General features: G+C 42.9%; 1 protein-coding gene across 6 annotated transcripts in view; it reads right to left on the bottom strand.

The window, feature by feature from the left end:
* LDB2 (LIM domain binding 2) overlaps positions 1–21,296 on the bottom strand; it is a 194,191-nt gene that overhangs the window by 115,755 nt on the left and 57,140 nt on the right. For 5 of the 6 annotated variants that reach the window (XM_035112350.2, XM_035112352.2, XM_035112354.2 and 2 more), the window contains exon 2: positions 2,864–2,966. In XM_035112350.2, coding sequence (XP_034968241.2) covers positions 2,864–2,966 — 103 coding nt within the window. Of the gene's footprint in view, positions 1–1,180; positions 1,236–2,863; positions 2,967–21,296 lie in introns of those variants that run through there. The other variant, XM_060278984.1, reaches the window with a different exon arrangement.

Here is a 21,296-nt window from a genome sequence, read left to right as displayed (position 1 = left end):
TATTTTTTCTTTTAAAAAAACACCTGATTTAAAGTGTAAAAATAAAAATGTTTTTATCCACCGAGAAGTTAAGATGCAGTCCTAATTCTGTCAAGGCAGTATCAGGCCTTAATGGGGGGTGGGAAACCCCCACCCCAATATTCTATCTGCAACCCTGCCATTCATATGCCCCAGGGCAGGAGGGCCCCCTGAAAACCTTGTCATTTTGCTACTCCAGTTCCCAGACTGGCACTGATAATAAGCCCAGATTGAGTCCCCACAACTTGTTGGGAGCAGGTCCAGCTTAGGATCCAGTCAGGGGCGGAGGAAGGGGGTGCGGTAGGGGTGGGCACCCCGGGTGTCACCACTGAGGGGGGTGACAAAATGCCGGGTGACACTCACTGTGGGGCCTGCAGCACGCCCGAGCGACGCGTCTCTCCTGGGAGTGACACAGTGGCTTGGGCGCCCGCAGGTTCCGCGCTGCCCCAAACGGTTTGCCTACCGCCTCCCCCTCAGCTGTAGGGCGGCTGAGTGGGAGGAGGCAGGCAGACTCCTCGGAGGCTCCGCGGAGCGTCCTGCCTTGGCTCACCCCACGGGCAGCTGGCCCCACCCCTGGGTGCAGGGCACGTGCGCTGCTCCAGGCACCCGATCAGCTTGCTGGATCTAGTGAAGCTCTCCCTCCTTTCCCCATATGAGAGATTTATGATAGCTACTACAAGTGGTCGCTTGTGCCTGCCTGCATCTAGGTGCATTAGGGGCTGAGCGCCTTCTGGGCAGCAGGTCTGGGCAACAGTGGCAGGGTCGCTCTGTTGGTATGACTTAAGTATTTCACTTATTCACATCATGAAACAAGGCAGATTAAAAATGTACAAAGCCATGCAGCAAATACTTTCCAACACATTCAGTCGGAACAATCCTCATTTCTTCACTCTCTCTCTCTCTCTCTCTCCCACCTGCAACACCTTCATGTTTTGAGTTCAACATCTTGGAAGATTCTTACATTTCTTGTATTGTCTGGCTGTCACTGCATCACCCACACACATTAAATTCACTTTATCAGTTATCTCTGGGTGTTTATTTGACAAGTGCTGCCTCTTTCCGGAGGAGCCAAAGGAAAAGCTACTTTGAACACCATTTAAAGGATTATTGTTGACAGAATTACTATTTCTAGTGTTTCAAAGCAAGTGATAACTGTACAGACCTTTGAATTACAGCCTCCAGCAAAACTGGTAGCGGCTGATCTGTCCCAATTAGGTTGAGTCAACTTGTCAGATATCAAATTTGCTAGTTGTATTATCAGTCTAAGAGGCAAAGATATATCAGTAAAAAAAGCAATTAATGTCCAGTTAGATTGGACAGGGCTGTGCTTCTTCCAAACAGGGCTACTACATACGAAAGAATTTGTCAAAGAGTAAAAGAGATTCCTGTCGCCACAACTAATTTCTAATGACTGTGCTGTCTGCGAAATGTGGAGAGTTCAAAACAGAGCATGCCTGTAAACCTAAGCCCTGATGGAAAGATGAAATAATTGCAAGACCCCCTTGAGAGTTGGTGATCTAAGAACAAATTGTTGTTGTGATTTGTACAGCTTTTGTTTTCTCCTTAACTGGGGAAGCTCAGTTCAGATGAGGACCGACAATGGCAATGGATGGTTCCATGTTCTTGTTCTTTTTTCTTTTTTAAAGAAATAATGTTTCACTTATGTTTGTGTGTGTCATATACAAATGTATAGTTAAGCAAATCGTATTTAATATGCCCATAATTCTGGCTCTGTTTGGTGATTCAAATGCAGCAAAGATGTTAACCAATTATTCCTTACAAGAGCTACTAATTGTATCCTTCCCTTCCATAACTACTTATATCAGTTACATTTATTCATTATTATCATATCCCATAATTCCCTCCTTTGAGGTCAATTATTCAGGCAACATCTGTTGACCAGAATTTAGAACAGGGGTAGCCAACAAGTTGCTCTTCTATTGCCCTCCATCCCCCATCATCTCCATCTAGCACAGTCAGTGGTCAAGGATGATGGGAGTCGTAGTCAAACAACATCCAAGGGGGTCACAGGTTCGCCACCCCTCACTCAGGGGTTCTACCTTCTTGTACCATCAATAACATATTTGCTTCTTCGCTGCCATTATATTGGGTCCTCCCATTTCTTCCATTTGTGTCAGAACTAGCAATGAACTAATTCTTTGTGTATAGCCTGCGGCAAGCTTTAACAAGTCCAAACATTCATTAGTCAGTCAAGCATTAGCCTAACAGGATTTGACCCCCAGAGCCCAACAGGCCCAGAGTCCTCTTCAGTTGTTCTCGCCTCCTCGCACAACTGCAACTGTGTCGTGTCTGCTGATCCTGCCCCACCATTGTGTGCTCATTCTATGGATGTTAGGGATAAATGCCCAAAGCAGGGTGCCTGCTGTGTGCCCACACAATTCAGAATTCACAAGCTGGCCACACAATTCAGAATCCTACGTAGTTGTGCAGGCTTTTAATTTGCACGGCGGTTCGAATCCCTGTGACGGGGTGAGCTCCCGTTGCTCGGTCCCAGCTCCTGCCAAACTAGCAGTTCGAAAGCACGTAGATAAAAAGGTACCACTACAGTGGGAAGGTAAACGCTGTTTCCGTGCACTGCTCTGGTTCATCAGAAGCGGTTTTGTCATGCTGGCCACATGACCTGGAAACTATATGCCGGCTCCCTCAGCCAATAATGCGAGATGAGCGCGCAACCCCAGAGTCGGTCACGACTGGACCTAATGGTCAGGGGTCCCTTTACCTTTATACACTGAAAGACATGACATGTGCCATGCTTCATCTGCCCTCTGAGACTGTATAAATACACAGAAGCAAAAGTGAATATTATAATACATTTGCCTCTTACTGTATCGCTTTGGTCCATCTTCCAAACAAAATGAAAGTGTTAAGGTTGCGTCATCTTCAAAAAACTCCGTTGCAAAGGCATCCCACCAGAGGTTGTCACTGTCCTAGGAGGGAAGAAATCATTCTTTTAACAGAAAGAAACCAGTTGTAATTTGCCTTCTTCTTTTTTTCAAGTGCACTTTATTTTTAAAATATTCTCAGCGAAGAAAAATTACGAAAAGCTGTTGTCAGTAATTCAGTACTATGGCTGGGTATTGAAAAGAAGGATCTCATTTGCAAACGTATAGAAATAAGCACCTTCCGTAAAACAGCGATTCTGCATTAAATCAAAACACAATTTAAGACACAAACTTCAAGGTTTGGCTTAATTTTTGGCTAAGCCTGGTCACATACCGGTAGTGTTTTGCCCAGGATTGTAAACACTGTCTGATAAGGCTGGACAGTTGTAGCCTTGGCTGCCATTTCCACAAAAATTACCTCACACCACCACTGCTACCATATCACTTTGTCCCCACGATCTGTTCCTGTGGTGCATAAGATCAGGTTTCTAAGTCATTTTTTTATATTAAAAAAAACTTTAAAAAATAAATAGTATAATTATTTTTATATAATATTTATTTTATGCTTATAAGTAATCTGCCACTAGGTAATGTAAAATCACACTAGAATAAACACTGCACTAACATAGTAATAACACTTTAAATGGTGTTATCAGCATCGTAAGTACTATTATTTATTTTTATTTATTAAATTTCTATAGTGCCCTTCATCCGAGGGTCACAGGGTGATTATACAATATAAAAACACAAAAATACATAACATAGTAACAAACAAAAACAATAACCCGCAGTTATTATTTATCACTACCAGTAAATAATTATTAATAATTGTTATTTATTGCTACCACTACCAACCACATATTTCTGCAATTATTGCATCCAAGACCTAACCACCCCACCGCCACTTAAAAACAATGTAAATTACAATGATAATCTCAAGATTAGAATCCCAAATTCAGTGATTTCCCCTAGTAATTGGTCCCCTTGAGAAAAGAATATTAATGACACACACACCCTTCAGAAGAAATTATTTCCAGACAAATATTTTCCTTTGTGAATTTCACTTCCATCTTAGAAGATAGCCACAGTGAAATAATTCCTGATCGGTTTAGGGCTGTGATACGTCGTGATCTTACTGGGATTTCAATTGACGTCTGACTAAAAAACGAAACGAAACAAAAAACTCAATAATTTTGGGCTGTCCTGGTTTTTACTTTTCGAAATATGGCAACCCTAGATAAGCTCCAAAGCATAAACTTTCTAAATCTGGACAGTGCACTGTCAGTCCAACTTTTGAGATACCAAAACACAAACAAACACACACACACACAACACAAAGTATATGGTTGATATCCAGCACTTTATTTTCTAAAAAAATATGTTTAGGATTTTTTTCCCTACTCATATTGAAATACTGCCCCTCTATGAGGCCAAACTTCGATTCACAAAATGTTTAGGGGTATGCGTACCCCTGTGCCCCCCCCAAAAAAGCAGTGATATCCAACGTTGCCTGGCAGAACAAACCGCCCACTCCGCCAAATCTGCTTCAGACGTTGTTGTTGTTGTTGTTGTTGTTGTTGTTGTTGTTGTTGTTGTTGTTGTTGTATTTATTTGCACCCCTTTTTCCATGATGGAACTCAAGGTGGCTTACACATAAAAAGTGAAAACATAAAAATAATTTTATGTATTTTTAATATAATTTTTATTGGGTTTTTCATCTTTAAAAAGATTACATCTTATTATAGTATAACCACAAAATAAATTCCCAGCCACCACCCCCCCACGACTTCCCCCAACTTCCCTTTCTGGTTTGTAACATATTAACTTGTCCTGGTTGTTATCTGTCCCTAAGTCTTTAAATCTTTAAATTAACCATTGTTAATTTTTCTTATCCTTTTAACCTCATATTTATATTTTCTACAATTGTTTTGTTGTAAATGTTTTTAGTCAAACCCTGCTAGTGAATGCTGAAATAGCAAAACTGGCTGGGAGACTCAGGAACCCAGAAGATACAGTGAGGACTTTTAAAAAGAATGGGGGGGGGAATTCTAATTTACTTAGGAGACCATTGTAAACAACAAAAACAAAAACAACATTAGATGGACTGTAAAAATAACTGGCAAAGAAACGAAAAATATGGACAAATTAGAGATATGGAAAATGTGGAGAATGTAATGAGATGTAGTTTCAGAAGAATTATTTGGAGGGCCCATGCAGGGGGCTGGAGGATTGGAAGTCGCGAGATTCAGAGAGTCTCGTATATGGATACAGTAAAAGCTTTTTTCTTTCTCTTATTTTGGATTTGTTTTTGTCAAAACCAATAAAAATATTTATTATAAAATAAAATAAAATAAAAAAGAGAACTGTTGGGCAGAGGTTAGCAAACTGTGATTGTGGAAGAGTCAAAAGTATATGTATTTGCTACTGCTCTTGATTTGTTTCCATACCATACCCACACACCCTCACAATTAAGATAAAAGTTCATTAGGACAAAGATCAAATTCATCAAAAAGCCTAAAAAGGCCCTGGCTTACAGCTCAGGATCTCTGTAATATGGCACAGGTTTGACTGATGCAAAGGGAAAATCAAAACAAAATAAAAAAATTCCTTCAGTAGCACCTTAAAGACCAACTAAGTTTTTATTTTGGTATGAGCTTTCGTGTGCATGCACACTTCATCAGATACACATTTTCGTCAGATACATATCTGAAGAAGTGTGCATGCACACAAAAGCTCATACCAAAATAAAAACTTAGTTGGTCTTTAAGGTGCTACTGAAGGAATTTTTTTATTTTGTTTCGATCGACTCAGACCAACACGGCTACCTACCTGTAAAGGGAAAATCAGGACGGACGGTATGTGGTCTGCTGAACCCCGCAGCAGCCTTCAAGTGATGGTGGGGGAGCAGATTTTGAGAACTTCTGCCCCAGGGGAAACAAAACTCACATGGCTTCTGGTCAAGTCATGTACAGTATTTCTTGCTTTCATTTATGTATAAATATAAAAATTCTAGTGGCTGGAAAGTGTAGTAATTCAATTATAAAGTTCTACATGGAAAAAGTATAAACATCCATTTTCTATTGCAATTTGAAAGCCATCCCAGATTTTTAATCAGATGTTTTTGGCATCCAGAAGAAGAAGAAGAAGAAGAAGAAGAAGAAGAAGAAGAAGAAGAAGAAGAAGAAGAAGAAGAAGAAGAAGAAGAAGAAGAAGAAGAAGAAGAAGAAGAAGAAGAAGAAGAAGAAGAAGACTGAAGCCAGTTGACTGCAAAAAGTTCGGTAGTGAAGGCCTATTCTCATATGTTCTGATATTTGCCAGGATGCCAAATGGCATTCGGAGCCAAATGGTGTAGGAAACCAAACCAGGGTGGGTGGGTGGGGAGTATAATTATAAGGAGGAAAGATGGTTTTTAAAATTCCACTTTTCCAAAAAAGAATCAAGCCTTCCCCCCCAGGCATCCTCAACTCAGGCACTGACAGGTTACCTGGGATTTTGGCAAAGTAATTATTTTCCATTTCAGCAATAATGAGATATTACCATGGCAACACTCCTTTCATATAGCACACTCCTGCTCTCAAACGTTGAAATAATGGACCAAAAAATTAATACTTTGAAAAGTAGTTTAAAAATGCATTTAAAGCAGAGGACAAAAGGAAAGAAAGATCAGAAGGAACTAGACAGAAGGGTCAGGAGAGTAGAAGTGACCAGTGACCTTTGACATCTACTACACGTCAGTTTTTCTTCCGTAAAAATTCCATTTAGTTAATTTTTTCCCTTTTTATTTCCTATCATGAATTTTCTTCAAATAAAAATAATTTAGAGGATTTTTAGAGAAATGCTGGCTTTCATTGTTACCGTATTTCGAAATGTCTGAATGCTGGATAATGCAGGAATACTCTGTACTGCTGAATTGGCCCACAGGTGCAATATAAAGTCTGACTGTTAAAACTGTTAAGTTACCCCCACACTTTTTTTCTTTTGCAATTTCAGCTTAATGTATAATATTGAGAAGTTGCCTCTTTAAGAGCTCTTTACTGCAATCATGCTCTCATTGTGAGTCATGGGTAACAACTGGGGACTTTAAATGTACAGTGTTACCTCGGGTTACGAACACGATCTGTTCTGTAACCCGAAATGCCATTTTGCGCATGCGCAAAGCACAATTTTCGCGATATGTTTCCAGTGTGCATCAGGCAGAAGGCTGTTCCCCCTTGGATGAGGCCAAGGCAAAAGGTCTTTAAGACAACATTAAGGTCACATTCGGTCATTTCTTGAGTAGACTACTATGTGAGGGGCAACGCTTGTTGGTGGTACAGTCGTACCTCGGAAGCCGAATGCCTTGGCTCCCGAACAAATCAGCTCCCGAACGATTGAAACCCGGAAGTGAGTGTTCCGGTTTTCTAACAATTTTCGGAGGCCAAACATCCAGCATGGCTTCCGATTGGTTGCAGGAGCATCCTGCAGCCAATCAGAAGCCGCATTTTGGTTTTCGAATGGTTCTAGGAGTCGAACAGACTCCTGGAACACATTCTGTTTGAGAACCAAGGTACCACTGTATCTGTACGATTTGCCCCACAAATAAATAATAATAATCCTGGGGAGAGAATGGCAATTTTTATCACAAAAATGACATGGGAAAACAATATTAAGTGCCTCTTGTCCTAGCACTGTGTATCAAAGTGCTCTTCTATTCTGTTTTAAAGGCAGGAGATATGATCATGGGTGTCCTTCATGGGTTGGATGTCCATCTGTCATGGATACTTAGCTGAGATTCTTGCATTGCAAGGAGTTGGACTAGATGACCCTTGGAGGTCTCTTCTAACTCTACAATTCCACGATTCTATGCTTCTGTTCCACTTAACTTGGCTCTTGCATTGTTGAAAACGGCCAGACTATTTCAAGAATTATCATTATGTTTTGTTAAGAATAGACACAAATTATTGATTTTAATAAGCACTGGGTTTGGGGGAGGTATACATATGTAAACTTTATTTCAGTGCCCGATGTGTAAGAAGAGCTAGTTTTGTGGTAAAATACGCATGCCAAAGGTCTCAATAACATTACTTTTAAAAAGGGTAACTGACTGACTTGTGTCAAGAGCAACGGTTCATAGAAGTATAGTATCTATATTTTAAAAAAGCAACTACAACAAATGCTCTAAAAAAATGTTTTTGCTTTAGTTTGGTTTTGGTTTTGCAATTCAATCTTGAGTACATCCAACAGCAAGCCTTTGAAACTTATCCTTTATCACACGTGAACTGAAAACTTTGGGGCCTATCCCAAAATTTGAGACAGCAGCCTGGACTATATTCCTGCCGATCATTGCTTCACATATCTCTTGATATGGCTTGGCTTGAGCGCCAGTGCTTGCTTCATATCATTTTGGAGAATGGCTAGATTCCACCTCTGGAACAATGTGTGTTTAAACAGGCAGCAAGATCTGAAGGCTTGGCGTGAGGAGCAATGTGTTTTCTATTTAATGATATTCATCCAGTTTCTTGCCAGAAAATCTACTTGATACTCAGAACACAACACCAGTTTTGTAAGTGCCTTATTAATTAGCTTACATTTTTGTTTAGGTTCCAACTTGGAATCCATCTGAGCTTTCTGCAAGAAAGATGGTTCCAGGTTTCATTTTAAAAAAACCAAAAACAAAATCCTGAATCGGCGCTATATGAAATCTCTCAAAGCACTCTGAAATATCGCCTGAAATTCTCTGTGCATGTAATTCTGTGCGCATGCTCACTAGTAAACTAAAATGACAGCTTGGGATCAACTGGTGAAATGGTACAGGCAGAAAAAACGAAGTACTTTTTCAACAATGAATACTTAAATTAATTCTCGCAAGATGCAATAGTGCCTAATCGATATGATTTTTAAAAAGAGGAATTGATTCCTTTTGAGGGATTAGGTTTATGAATGGCTATTCGCTGTGGTAACAAAACTGAACTTCCATGTTCAGAATAACTGTACGTGTGAATACCTGGTATGAAAACAGAGAATGGCTGTCCCTTCGTGCCCTATTTGTGTGCTTGCCCCAAAAAGGCAGATATAGCAAGGCAATTCCAAGGGGGATTTATGTTTCGGGAAATGTCAGTTTATACTGACATTCAGACAAATCAACCCATTAAAGACTTAACCTCCAGTATTGTGTGATCTTTTTTATTTTAAAAAAGAATAGCACTGAGAGAAATAATCAAGTGCTTGAAACAAGCTACCCTTTCAGGGAGTAAATAATCTTATTATACATGCAATCTGGCTTGTTGCATCACCATATTCTGGAAAAGGAAAGTACTGCAGCAATACTCTATAATGCAATGGGAAAAAATGTATCATATTTCCGGAACAGACACTCTGCACATTCAGAGACAGTAATACTTTTCGTCAACTGATGAACTGGCATGGTGAACATGCCATCAGGAAGTATCAAAAATGCACAAAATAGCCTTTTCTATTGGGTAAGTGGGTTTATTCCCACTTATGTTTGCTAAGTCTCTTTCAAACAGGAAATCTTCCAAATGGCAAAATCTAAAATGCAAGTGCAGGGCAGATGTAGTCCAGGGGTCAGCAAACATTTTCAGCAGGGAGCCAGTCCACTGCCCCTCAGACCTTGTTGGGGGCGGGCGGACTATATATATATTTTTGGGGAGGATGAATGAATTCCTATGCCCCACAAATAACGTAGAGATGCATTTTAAATAAAAGCATACACAGGGCCGTCTTAAGCATGTCGGACGCCCTGGCGCCGTGGTGCGGAGATCGCTCTGGCGCCCCCACCCCGTTTCTTGCCGCGACTGGTGGGCGGGCGCAGCACACGGCGCCCCCCTGGCAGCCCCGCGCCACCCAGCCTTCCCCTAGAGCCGGCCCTGAGCATACATTCTACTCATGTAAGAACACCAGGCATGCCCCACAAATAACCCAGAGATGCATTTTAAATAAAAGGACACATTCTACTCATGCAAAAACATGCTGATTTCCGGACTGTCCGCAGGGCGGATTTAGAAGGCAATTGGGCCGGATCTGGCCCCCGAGCCTTAGTTTGCCGACCCATGATGTAGCCCTGTTGTTTTGCTAGATCCACTAAGGTGAAATTGTCTATTGTAAGAACAAAAAGGGTTATTACTCAACCTGCATACCCCAAAGGGCACCTGTTAAGCTTGCAACATGTCATTATGCTGAGAATTAGGTTTTATCTGTTTTGATTTGCAGGGCCGTCTTAAGCATGCCTGGCGCCCTGGCGCGACAGATCCCTCTGGTGCCCCCCGCCTCATTTCCCGGCATGGCGGGCGGGTGCAGCATGGCTGCCGCCTGGAGGGCCGGCACCCTGCGCCATCCAGCCTGGCCGCCCCCTGTTGCGACGCGCATGCACGTGGCGGAGGCGGCCCCAGGCCCGCGCCCCTCCAGAGAGCGGACTGAACAGCTGAGAGATGCGCCTAGGGCTGCATCTAGGCCTCTCAGCGGGCGCAGCGGGTGCAGCGGCGCCCATGGTGGCCTGGCGCCCTGGTGCCACGCGCCACTGGACCTGGGCCTAGAGACAGCCCTGTTGATTTGTGAGAAACTCAGAACACTCAGGGGCACTGTTATACAGTGGTTCCGCTCCTTTCTCCGGGGACGTGTCCAGAAAGTGGTGTTGGGGGATGAGTGTTCAGACCCCTGGGCTCTCACTTGTGGGGTGCCTCAGGGCTCTGTCCTCTCCCCCATGCTTTTTAATATCTATATGAAGCCGTTGGGAGAGATCATCAGGGGGTTTGGGCTGGGTGTTCATCAGTATGCGGATGATACCCAGCTCTACCTCTCGTTTAAATCAGAACCAGTGAGGGCAGTGAAGGTCCTGTGTGAGTGCCTGGAGGCGGTTGGAGGATGGATGGCGGTTAACAGATTGAGGTTGAATCCTGACAAGACTGAAGTACTGTTTGTGGGGGACAGGGGGCGGGCGGGTGTGGGGGACTCCCTGGTCCTGAATGGGATAACTGTGCCCCTGAGGGACCAGGGTCGCAGCCTGGGAGTCATTTTGGACTCACAGCTGTCCATGGAGGCACAGGTTAATTCTGTGTCCAGGGCGGCTGTCTACCAGCTCCATCTGGTACACAGGCTGAGACCCTTCCTGCCCGCAGACTGTCTCACCAAAGGAGTGCATGCTCTGGTTATCTCCCGCTTGGACTACTGCAATGCGCTCTACGTGGGGCTACCTTTGAAGGTGACCCGGAAACTGCAATTAATCCAGAATGCAGCAGCCAGACTGGTGACTGGGAGCGGCCGCCGGGACCACATAACTACATTTCCGAGCACAATTCAAAGTGTTGGTGCTGACCTTTAAAGCCCTAAACGGCCTTGGTCCTGTATACCTGAAAGAGTGTCTCCACCCCCATCGTTCAGCCCGGACACTGAGATCCAGCGGCGAGGGCCTTCTGGCGGTTCCCTCACTGCGAGAAGCAAAGCTACAGGGAACCAGGCAGAGGGCCTTCTTGGTAGTGGCTCCCGCCCTGTGGAACACCCTCCCATCAGAGGTCAGAGAGATAACCAACTACCTGACATTTAGAAAATACCTAAAGCCAGCCCTGTTTAGGGAAGTTTTTAATCTGTGATATTTTAATGTGTGTTGGAAGCTGCCCAGAGTGGCAGGGGAGACCCGGCCAGATGGGAGGGGTATAAATAATAAATTGAAATTGAAATTGAAACATGATATGAGTAGGACTATGCAGGAGGAGGGACAACTCCACAGAAGCCCACTGTTCTTGGCAGCAAAAACTCTTATACCACAGAGTTCTGCCTTTATTTATTACGAAGCCATAGATCTAGATAGACATATGATGGGCAACACTGAAGAACGGTTGGTTTCCAATAGGCTTTGACTCCTTACAATTCAGGGCAGCAGACAGGCAAGAGGAGAATGAATTATCTGCTACTCGGAACCAACAATAACCTGAGTTGCTAAATGAAAGCATATGTCGCAGACCAAGCTATTTTGGATTTGGTGTGCCTTTTCCCCAGTGGACTGAAGGTGGTGTTTTTGTTTTTAAATCACATATGTGTAGAATAGAATAGAACAGGACTAGAAAGGAACTGGGGGAAGCTGTAATAAAAAATGACATCTCCCAAGATTACAAGACAGCATATAGTGAAGTCACTAAGGTTTATAAAGCTATTAGTTTATCTTCTACAGCAGGCATCCCCAAACTGCGGTCCTCCAGATGTTTTGGCCTACAACTCCCATGATCCCTAGCTAACAGGACCAGTGGTCGGGGAAGATGGGAATTGTAGTCCAAAACATCTGGAAGGCCGAAGTTTGGGGGTGCCTGTTCCACAGCATTTACAATGAAATCCCATAGATGCCTACCCAGAAGTAAGTCTCATTGGGGTTTACTCCCAGGTAAGTGGGCACTGTAGACTTACTCTGGTGCTTTGGAATAGAGTAAGCTTTTGCCTGCAATGATTTGGAGGCTGTCCAACTTGGCTCAGGGTCTATCCAGATTCAGAAAAAATGAAGCTTCATGCTAATCCCAGTCACTTTGGGAAAATAAAAATGGCCATATTTTCCCCGCATCTGACAGAAATGCATGAAATTTGCAGGCATATTAACCCCTCCTAAGTGAATAGTGTATGCCAAATTACAGACAAACAGGTCCAAGGGCTTTGGTGCCAGGTTGGTGGGAGTGTATGATTTTATTTATTATTTACTTGTTTATACTTTATTTACTTATTCCCTGACAGGGACTCAATGCAGCTTACAGATAAAATAAGAACAGCTAAAAACATAAGAGGGGGGAATCATTAAAAATGGATTTGCTCCCCCTCCATCTAGTTTTGCAGGCGGCAATTTTATTATTAAAATGGCGCATATCACAGAGGTGCAGCCAGAAAAATAAAACCTGCAAAATATCAGAAGGATGTAGAACTAGGGGCTTGGGGGTTATGATGAATGGGGGGAAAAGCAGCTTCGGGCTTGTGTTCTTCTCAACTGGCACTAAAAGCCAAATTCTATGCAATGTTCATTTGACAGAAGAGAATGTGTGGGCCCATGGCATCAAAGCAGAAGCACAATGTTTGGCATTTCTTCCTTTCCAGCAGAACTAGAAAAGAGAACCGAACAGACACGGTGGAGATGACAAGGTGACTTCAGCAAGAACTTTCCTTAATCATTCCCTCTGATTAAACCTAGAGCTCTCAGTTGCAAAAGTTGTCTACATCAGTGGTAGTGGTGGGGATGCCCATGGAATATGGCACAGAGCTTTTTCCTAGACAGCTTGCAGTTCTGTAGGTGCCATAGTGGATGCTACCTTATCTTGATTTGGTGTCTATTTACATGAGTTGCTATTTGAGAAAGTCATTGCTAAAGATCACAGCAAAAAAAGAAAAAGAAAAAAGGTTTCGAAGAAAATGCTATGAATTGCAGCCACCCTGCAAAAAAGAGGGGGGGGAGAATCAAGTTCTGTTTACAGTTCTCCCTCTTCCCCTGAGTGTGTGTGTGTGTGTGTGTGTGTGTGTGTGTGTATCAAAAAATCGAATGCTGCAAACATTTAGTGCTGCCCTGTTGTCAGGGAATACTATTGCATGGTTAGATTATTTGCTTGGAAATATCTCAAAGCACCAAAACATTAATTTGAGTATTTGTCACACACAAAAAATTCACCGTTACACTTTCATAAGTAAATTATTTCAAAAGAACCTCCCAGCACAAGTCATATCTTTCAAGTCTAGCCCATTAAAAAAACAAACTCCTAGCAACAACTTCTCCCTTTCCATAATGTGACCCCCCCCCCAGTGCACAGATCAAATGGGGGAAGCACAACCCAGCATTTGTGGTGAAGTAGTAATTTAGAGTTCAATTTGCACAGGTGTGACTCTGCTTTGTGTATCTATGAGCCAGTGTTATCCACTGAGTTTAGCATGCTGTTCTGAACACTTGCATGCTGAGAAGCATTAACAAACAGTTGTGAACATAAAAAACCTGCCACTTTAACTGACAAATTAACACAATGATAAGAGTTGGCATTTCACCACTTCCCATGACACACAGTGGGACACCTAAGCTGGGTCTAATCTGATTTTCCATCTTGCCTCAATTTCTGCAGGAAAACCCACAGCCCCATTTATAGCCTACATACTCCATGAAGTCAGCTCACACTAGAGAACAAAATCTTAGGATTCAATATGATTCAAGGAATAAAAATTAAATTGATGTGATGTGAGGCTTAATAACAGGTGTGAACCACACACCCTTTCCCTAAAATGCTGTAGCCTCCAAATTCGCTTTCCTATTATTGGGTGGCAACTAAAGGCAGCTTCATACACTATAACAAAAGAAGGGTATAGTTTTGGGTGTTGTCAAGATGCTGTCAGCGGCTCCCGGTTGGTTGGCCAGGAAAGTATAAAGACAAGGAAAAGTTTCTTACAGTCCTTTTTTATTTCAATATTTACAGAGAGAGGCTATAGAACCCAACCTCTTGGATAATGGCATTGTCCCAAGTGAATCTCCACCCCACCCCACCCCACCCCATTTCCTCATTCCTCATTCTCATCACCTCCTCTACGGGTGCTGCTAAGTGCCCTCTGTCTTTGAGCTCTTTGCTCTCCTACTTTTAAGGCTCACCGTGTTCGGGGAGATGAAGCATCTGGAATGCTTTCTAATGACAACATATCAGCCAGGTGTTGTTCTTGCTCTCCAATGATTTCCCAACATCTGCCTCTGAGCTGCGACTTCCCTTAAACCCCTGTTGTAAATCTATACTGTCTTCCTCTTCCTCCTCCCTGGAAGGGTCAGGATGGGGAGGCGGTCTCTCTCCACCATTCCTCCTCTGTCCGGTCCCTGACAGGTGTAGAATTCAGAATATAGTTAGGGGTATGGAATTCAACTTCCTGCAATGAGCCAAAGCTCAGTGGTAGAACATCCCTGGTGTTATCCCTGGCCTCCCTAGGAGGAGAGGCTCCTGTCTGAAACTCTAAGTGGACAAATACCCCGACTTGGTATAAGCCAGTTTCCTACATCAATTCTCAGCTTACATTGTGTTAAAAAATATATATATCCTTACTTTCTAGTCCCTATAGCTGTGAAAATATGCTCAAGAAGGAGTTAACCAGCATGGCTATGCCGGTTGAAATCTCAAAAGCCAGAAAGGTGGCTAAGTAAGATTATGACTAGCTGCTGTGGAGCTTTTGTTCCCCGAATAGCTTTACACTCTGCTTGATAAGGAAAACCAGAATGAATTATGCAAAGTAAGGCAAATGATTCAACGTGCTCGGTTTACATAGAACGTGAGGGCTGCAGGATTTTGTCTACTGGTTTTCTTCTTCTTCTTTGGCGATCACTCATAGCCGAGTAAGATTGTCTTCCATAAACACGGTTTTAACACTGAGTCCATAAGTGACCGTGGAGGCCAATTCTGGATCCACACATCCTTCCACAGTGGGGACATTGGCTTCCGGGTGGAAGTTGATCACGGTGTGGATTTGCCAAGCGAGCCTTCCTTTTAGCACATTTCTCCCTTGCGTCCTGAGATTGAGTTTCTTCAAAGCCCATGACACCTTTGGTAAAGGCTGTTCTCCAACTAGAGCACTCGCAGGCCAGGGTTTCCCAGTTGTCAGTGTTTATACTACATTTTTTTGGATTTGCCTTGAGACACTCTTTAAACCTCTTTTGTTGACCACCATTATGCTTTCCATTTTTAAGTTGGGAATAGAGTAGTTGCTTTGGAAGACAATCATCAGGCATCCGTACAATATGACCAGTCCAACGAAGTTGATGTTGAAGAATCATTGCTTCAACACTGGTGATCTTGGCTTCTTCCAGTACACTGATATTAGTTCGCCTGACTTCCCAAGGGATGTGTACAATTTTTTGAAGACACCGTTGATGGAATCTTTCAAGGAGTTGGAGATGGCGTTGATAAGTGGTCCATGTTTCACAAACATATAGTAAGGTTGGTAGTACAATAGCTTTGTAAACAAGCATTTTGGTTTCCCTGCAAATGTCCTGGTCCTCAAACACTCTGCACTTCAATCGGGAGAAAGCCGCACTCGCAGAGCTCAGGCGATGCTGGATTTCAGCATCAATGTTGGCCCTTGTGGAAAGGTAACTGCCTAGGTAGGAGAAGTGATCAACATTTTCCAACGTTACGCCACTGAGTTGGATTTGTGGCGCTGCAGAGGGGTTATTTTGTACTTTTTGGTGCAGCACTTTGGTTTTTGGGATGTTGAGTGATAGGCCAAGCTTTTCGTAAGCTTCTGCAAAGATATTGAGGATGGTTTGGAGGTCATCCTCTGAGCGTGCGCACACTACATTGTCATCAGCATATTGAAGCTCTATGATGGAAGTTGCGGTAACCTTACTTTTTGCTTTCAGCCTGCTCATATTGAAGAGCTTTCCATCTGTTCGATATATGATTTCTACTCCGGTGGGGAGTTTCCCGTTGACAAAGTGTATGATCATGGCAATGAAAATAATGAATAGAGTTGGGGCAATAACACAACCCTGTTTAACACCTGATCCCACTGTGAATGGTTCACTTTGAGAGCTATTGTTATCTGCGATTGTTGCTGTCATATTATCATGGAGGTGCCGAATGATGTTTACAAATTTATCTGGGCAGCCAATTTTCAGAAGGACAGTCCACAGGGCATTACGATTTACAGTGTCGAAAGCCTTAGTCAGGTCAATAAACGCCATATACAGGGGTTACAGTCATAGGGGCAGAGTACAGCCTGTAGGATTCTGCGGCTTTCCTCAGGTGTTATTAGGTGACAGCATTGTGAACTAGCAAGGTTAGAACAAAAGTTGACACAAGGGTTGTTGAAAATCTTGAAGAGGGAAGTGCCAAAATGCTTTCAAAAATCCATGAAGTTCCAGCTTGGCCATGTGTATAACAAAAGTCACTCACCATGAAAAGAAAAACAGGTTAATTAACTAAAAATATAGTCAATCCTAGGGAATAATCACACGTAGTCTGAAGCCAGGAAAGATGGAGGCAGCAGTCTCCCTGGTCCTCACTAAGTGGGGGCCTCAGCTCATTATATTGTCAGTTTCACAACATGGAGTCATAACAGTAAAGTTAAAGGCATCAGAGAGCCCTCCTTTCACAGGAGCCAATTGTTAAATATTATAACCCATTGCAAACTCCTGAAATTTCTATGAAGGTCCCTGGAGGGCAGACCCATTTAAGAAAACAAACATCAATATGGAGGGTGACACAAATCTGTTTGCTCTCACATTCCATCGGGTAGAGTTTGGCTGCCACTGAAGCAATTAGAGAAAACTATGATTTAATGAATAACTTAAAATTCTAGCCAAACACAGCTGTCTTTTAATAAGTGTCCACTTCAGCAGTTATCACCATCACTGAAATGCACAAAATCCTTCAGCTCTTTCCAGCGGCAGCCCAAGCAACTACTTCCTAAAAAGCTCAGTTACTCGCTGTTCCAGTGTGAGAAACCATGAAAAACGTTTAGGGCATTTTAACAAATGATACTAGGCCAAATATAAATCATTCGCCGGGAAATTTACTCAGAAAGGACATTTTTGCTACCAAATACTTACATAATTAAGATGTAGGATCACAAGAGTTCAGATTTTAGCAGGATATTTTTAAAATAGTAATTCTTTACATCATGTTTCAGGCTCTATTGGAACTTCACCCCGGGTCCATAAACATCACATGAAATTTTAAATGTCAGTTCACCACAGCTGTACTCTCCTACTGCCTCAAGGTGTGCCTAGATCTGTTAAAATCAGCAGGAAAGCTCAAATCACGTGAGATTTCTTTACATTTGATGAAATGTGTTTGGCCATTCCTCCTTGGTAAGGCTTTCCCTTTTACATTATTATTATTATTATTATTATTATTATTATTTAAAAAATAACCCACTGCTGAAGGATGTTAAGTATTAGGAGACAGGAACCCAAACAATAGAACTGCAAAGCATTGCCATTGTTCTTTGAATCATGATCTAGTATTGTACATTAGTTTCATCAAAGGATCAAAACAAGGTCTTCACAAATCCACTCCCTATACTTGCCACGATGATGATGATGATAATGATAGAATCACAGAATCACAGAATTGTAGACTTGGAAGGGACCCAAGGGTCATTTAGTCCATGGGTAGGCAACCTAAGGCCCGGGGCCCCACAGCACAGGAATCATGCTAGAAGGTTTTCAAAGAAGGAATTTACCATGAATTTAAAACCCCACATTTTTACTGAAATAAAATAGGATTACAACTTCCATTTCATGACACAGTACAAATAATATGACTGTGTGGGAGCTGCTCGATGCTACTTGACAATCTACAAATTGATTCTCCTCTAAAAGAAACACGTCCCACTTGTTGAAGATTCATTCCCTGTGTCTGCTGCCATGGGATTGTTGTCTATCACATGACTGTATATGTTTTTCATTCCACAGAGTGGGAAGTGACGAAGACAGGATGCTTGTGTTACTGTGCTTCCTGAAGTGGGACTATTGTCCTTTGTTCATTCTCTTTGCTGCCTGATGCTAGAGAGAGAGGGAGCCATGTGGCAGTCCTCCGTGTGTGTTTATATGTAAATAAAAGTAGATTAGCCAAATGCTGAGTTGCTGGGGTCTGTTACGCAGGTGCTGATGTCAGTTGGCATCAATTGCTGTGATGTTCGGGCTGGAAAAAGCTTGTGAAGCTCCCGAACAATCGACCAGGAGGGAGGGAACATGCCAGTCGGGCATGTGTCTCTACCAGGGTCCTACTCATGAGTAGGAGATCCTAACACCACATTCAGTGAATATTATGAACCTATTGCTTTTCACCCTTGACTAGCAAATCATTAGGAATCCTTTCTTCTCCCTATCTGCCCAGAAGGTTGGTAATCTTTACAAAGTGTCAAATGGTGTCAAATATCAAATACATTCTGCTTGTTTACTAAATCCCTTTACAGAATGCACGATTAGCAGTAATTGATAACACGGTGTTTTGTATCTTTCTTATTGCGTAATCTAAATGCCAGGTCGTCTTCTCTGGGTTGCAAAAGATGGAGAGAGATATAAAGAAGCGCAAGTGTAGGCATAAACAAACTCCAGCCCTCCAGGTGTTTGGGACTACAATTCCCATCATCCCTGACCACTGGTCCTGTTAGCTAGGGATGATGGGAATTGTAGTCCCAAACATCTGGAGGGCCAGGGTTTGCCTATGCCTGCGCAAGTGAAAAAGCTCAATGCCCTCAACCCTTTCTCTGCAACCAGCCGTCTCCAGAACATCTTCCCCCCTTGCTGAAACTATCCGAGTAGCAGCAGCCAAGTTGAGGTGTGTCGCCTTTAGTTTACCAGGGCTTCTCGCTCCTAGGAAAAAGCCCAGGGGCCACAGGAAATGGCAATCCTCGGGAATCTTGGTGCTCAAAATCATTTTCCAAGCTGCTGCTCTTGGCATCTGTCTGTCTCGAGAGACAATGGTGTGCGCCTCCAGGGATGAAGTGAAATTTCTGCATTAGCAGAACCAAAGTGGCCTCCCAGGGTGCAAGCCTGGGCAGTGTGTGTGGAGGGGCTGCCCAGATGGCAACCTCGTTGATGTGGTCCAAAGGAAAGCAGAGCAATATGTTTGGCAGAAGCCGCAGGAGGCAGAGGCTAAAGCCAGTCACCGAATGATGGGTGATGTGAACCGGAGATGTCCCGGGTCTTGCAACTTCTGCTCTTAGCCCTGCCCTATACCAGATGCTCATGTGATGTTGCTGAACTGCTTGCATTCTGAATTCTGACAACTTGAAATTCTCATTAGTGTTGTTGTTGTTGTTGTTGTTGTTGTTTGCTTGCACCACCCAAGGCAGTGGTTCTCAAAGGCTGTAGCTGGAGTGGATGGCAAGTGTGGTGGGAAGATTCAAGGACAATCAAAGAAGCATTTAAACATTTCAATGTAGTTCAGTATAGTATCAAATTAAGGGACCCAGGTGGCGCTGTGGGTTAAACCACAGACTCTAGGGCTTGCTGATCAGAAGGTCGGCGGTTCAAATCCCTGCAACGGGGTAAGCTCCCGTTGCTCGGTCCCAGCTCCTGCCCACCTAGCAGTTCGAAAGCACGTCAAAGTGCAAGTAGATAAATAGGGACCGCACCGGTGAGAAGGTAAACGGCGTTTCCGTGCGCTGCTCTGGTTCGCCAGAAGCAGCTTTGTCATGCTGGCCACATGACCCGGAAGCTGCCTGCGGGCAAACGCTGGCTCCCTCGGCCTATAGAGCGAGATGAGCGCCGCAACCCCAGAGTCGGACACGACTGGACCTGATGGTCAGGGGCCCCTTTACCTTTTTATAGTATCCAATTATTATTTATTTATTTACAGAACACAGGTAGATAAGATAACATTTCAAAATGAGAGCAGGAGCATCCTAGTTGCGATCCAGAACCCCCGTTCAAACAGATTGCTGGAGTAGGCTCGTTTATAATTATATTTTAGGAATGATTCGTGTTCTTATGTAAGCTGTTTTATCCTGGCTGCCCCATGATCATATTATAAAGCAGGGTGTTTTATGTTATAAATCAAGCACTGCTAGGAGTTGCTTCATTTTGATTTCCAATGCATTTGTTATCATTTTTTTTAAAAAAAATGGTGTGGCGCAAGCAAATTTTTATTCTGAAAGGGTGACCCAGAGAAATAAGTTTGAGAACCACTGTCCTATGTATTATAATCAAAATTAACACAGCTACAGACCAGTCTGTAGTACAGGCCACACAGTCTTCTTTTTAGTTTCAGTACACTGTCTGCTTTGTATTTGCAGCTGACTAAAACTTGGGTGCATGCATTATCAAATCATCTTTTTAATTCCTCTTGTTTTGTTACAAGCTATTACATAAACAGGAACAGCTGGTATTGATTTATAAACACCAGAGTCTACTTGAGATTTTAGATATTATTTTCCCAACACCCTGGCCTAATTATTTGCAGGCAGTTACTCAGCATGCTGGACGGCAGTTTGCCTGGAGTTTGAGGGGGGAATGCATCTCCTCACTAGAACAATATTTCTTTAACACCTTCTGCCACACTCTGCAGAAGTGTGGTATGAACTTTTTAAAATGCTTGCTGTCTTTAAGGCAAAACACAGCTTTGGCTCAGGAAGGCAATTAATCACATGCCCAAAATCTCAAGCACAAACTTGGATCAAATACTGGCTTCACATTTTCGCAATCTGTAAAACTTACCAAAAAGTTCTATTGACTATAATTTACGTTTTTTTAAAAAACAACAACAACACAGAATTGTAGAATCATAGAATTGTAAGGTTTGAAGGAACCTTAAGGGTCTTCTAGCCCAACCCCTGCCATGCAGGAATCTCAACTAATGCACACATAATAGATGGCCATCCAACCTCTGCTTAAAAATCTCAAACGAAGCACACAATTTCCTGAGGGAGTCCATTCGACTATCTAAC

This window comes from Zootoca vivipara, chromosome 9 (assembly GCF_963506605.1).
Source record: "Zootoca vivipara chromosome 9, rZooViv1.1, whole genome shotgun sequence".
NCBI lineage: Eukaryota > Metazoa > Chordata > Lepidosauria > Squamata > Lacertidae > Zootoca > Zootoca vivipara.
The sequence above is the reverse complement of the archived record's forward strand: the minus strand, read 5'-3'. Positions and strand labels throughout refer to the sequence as shown.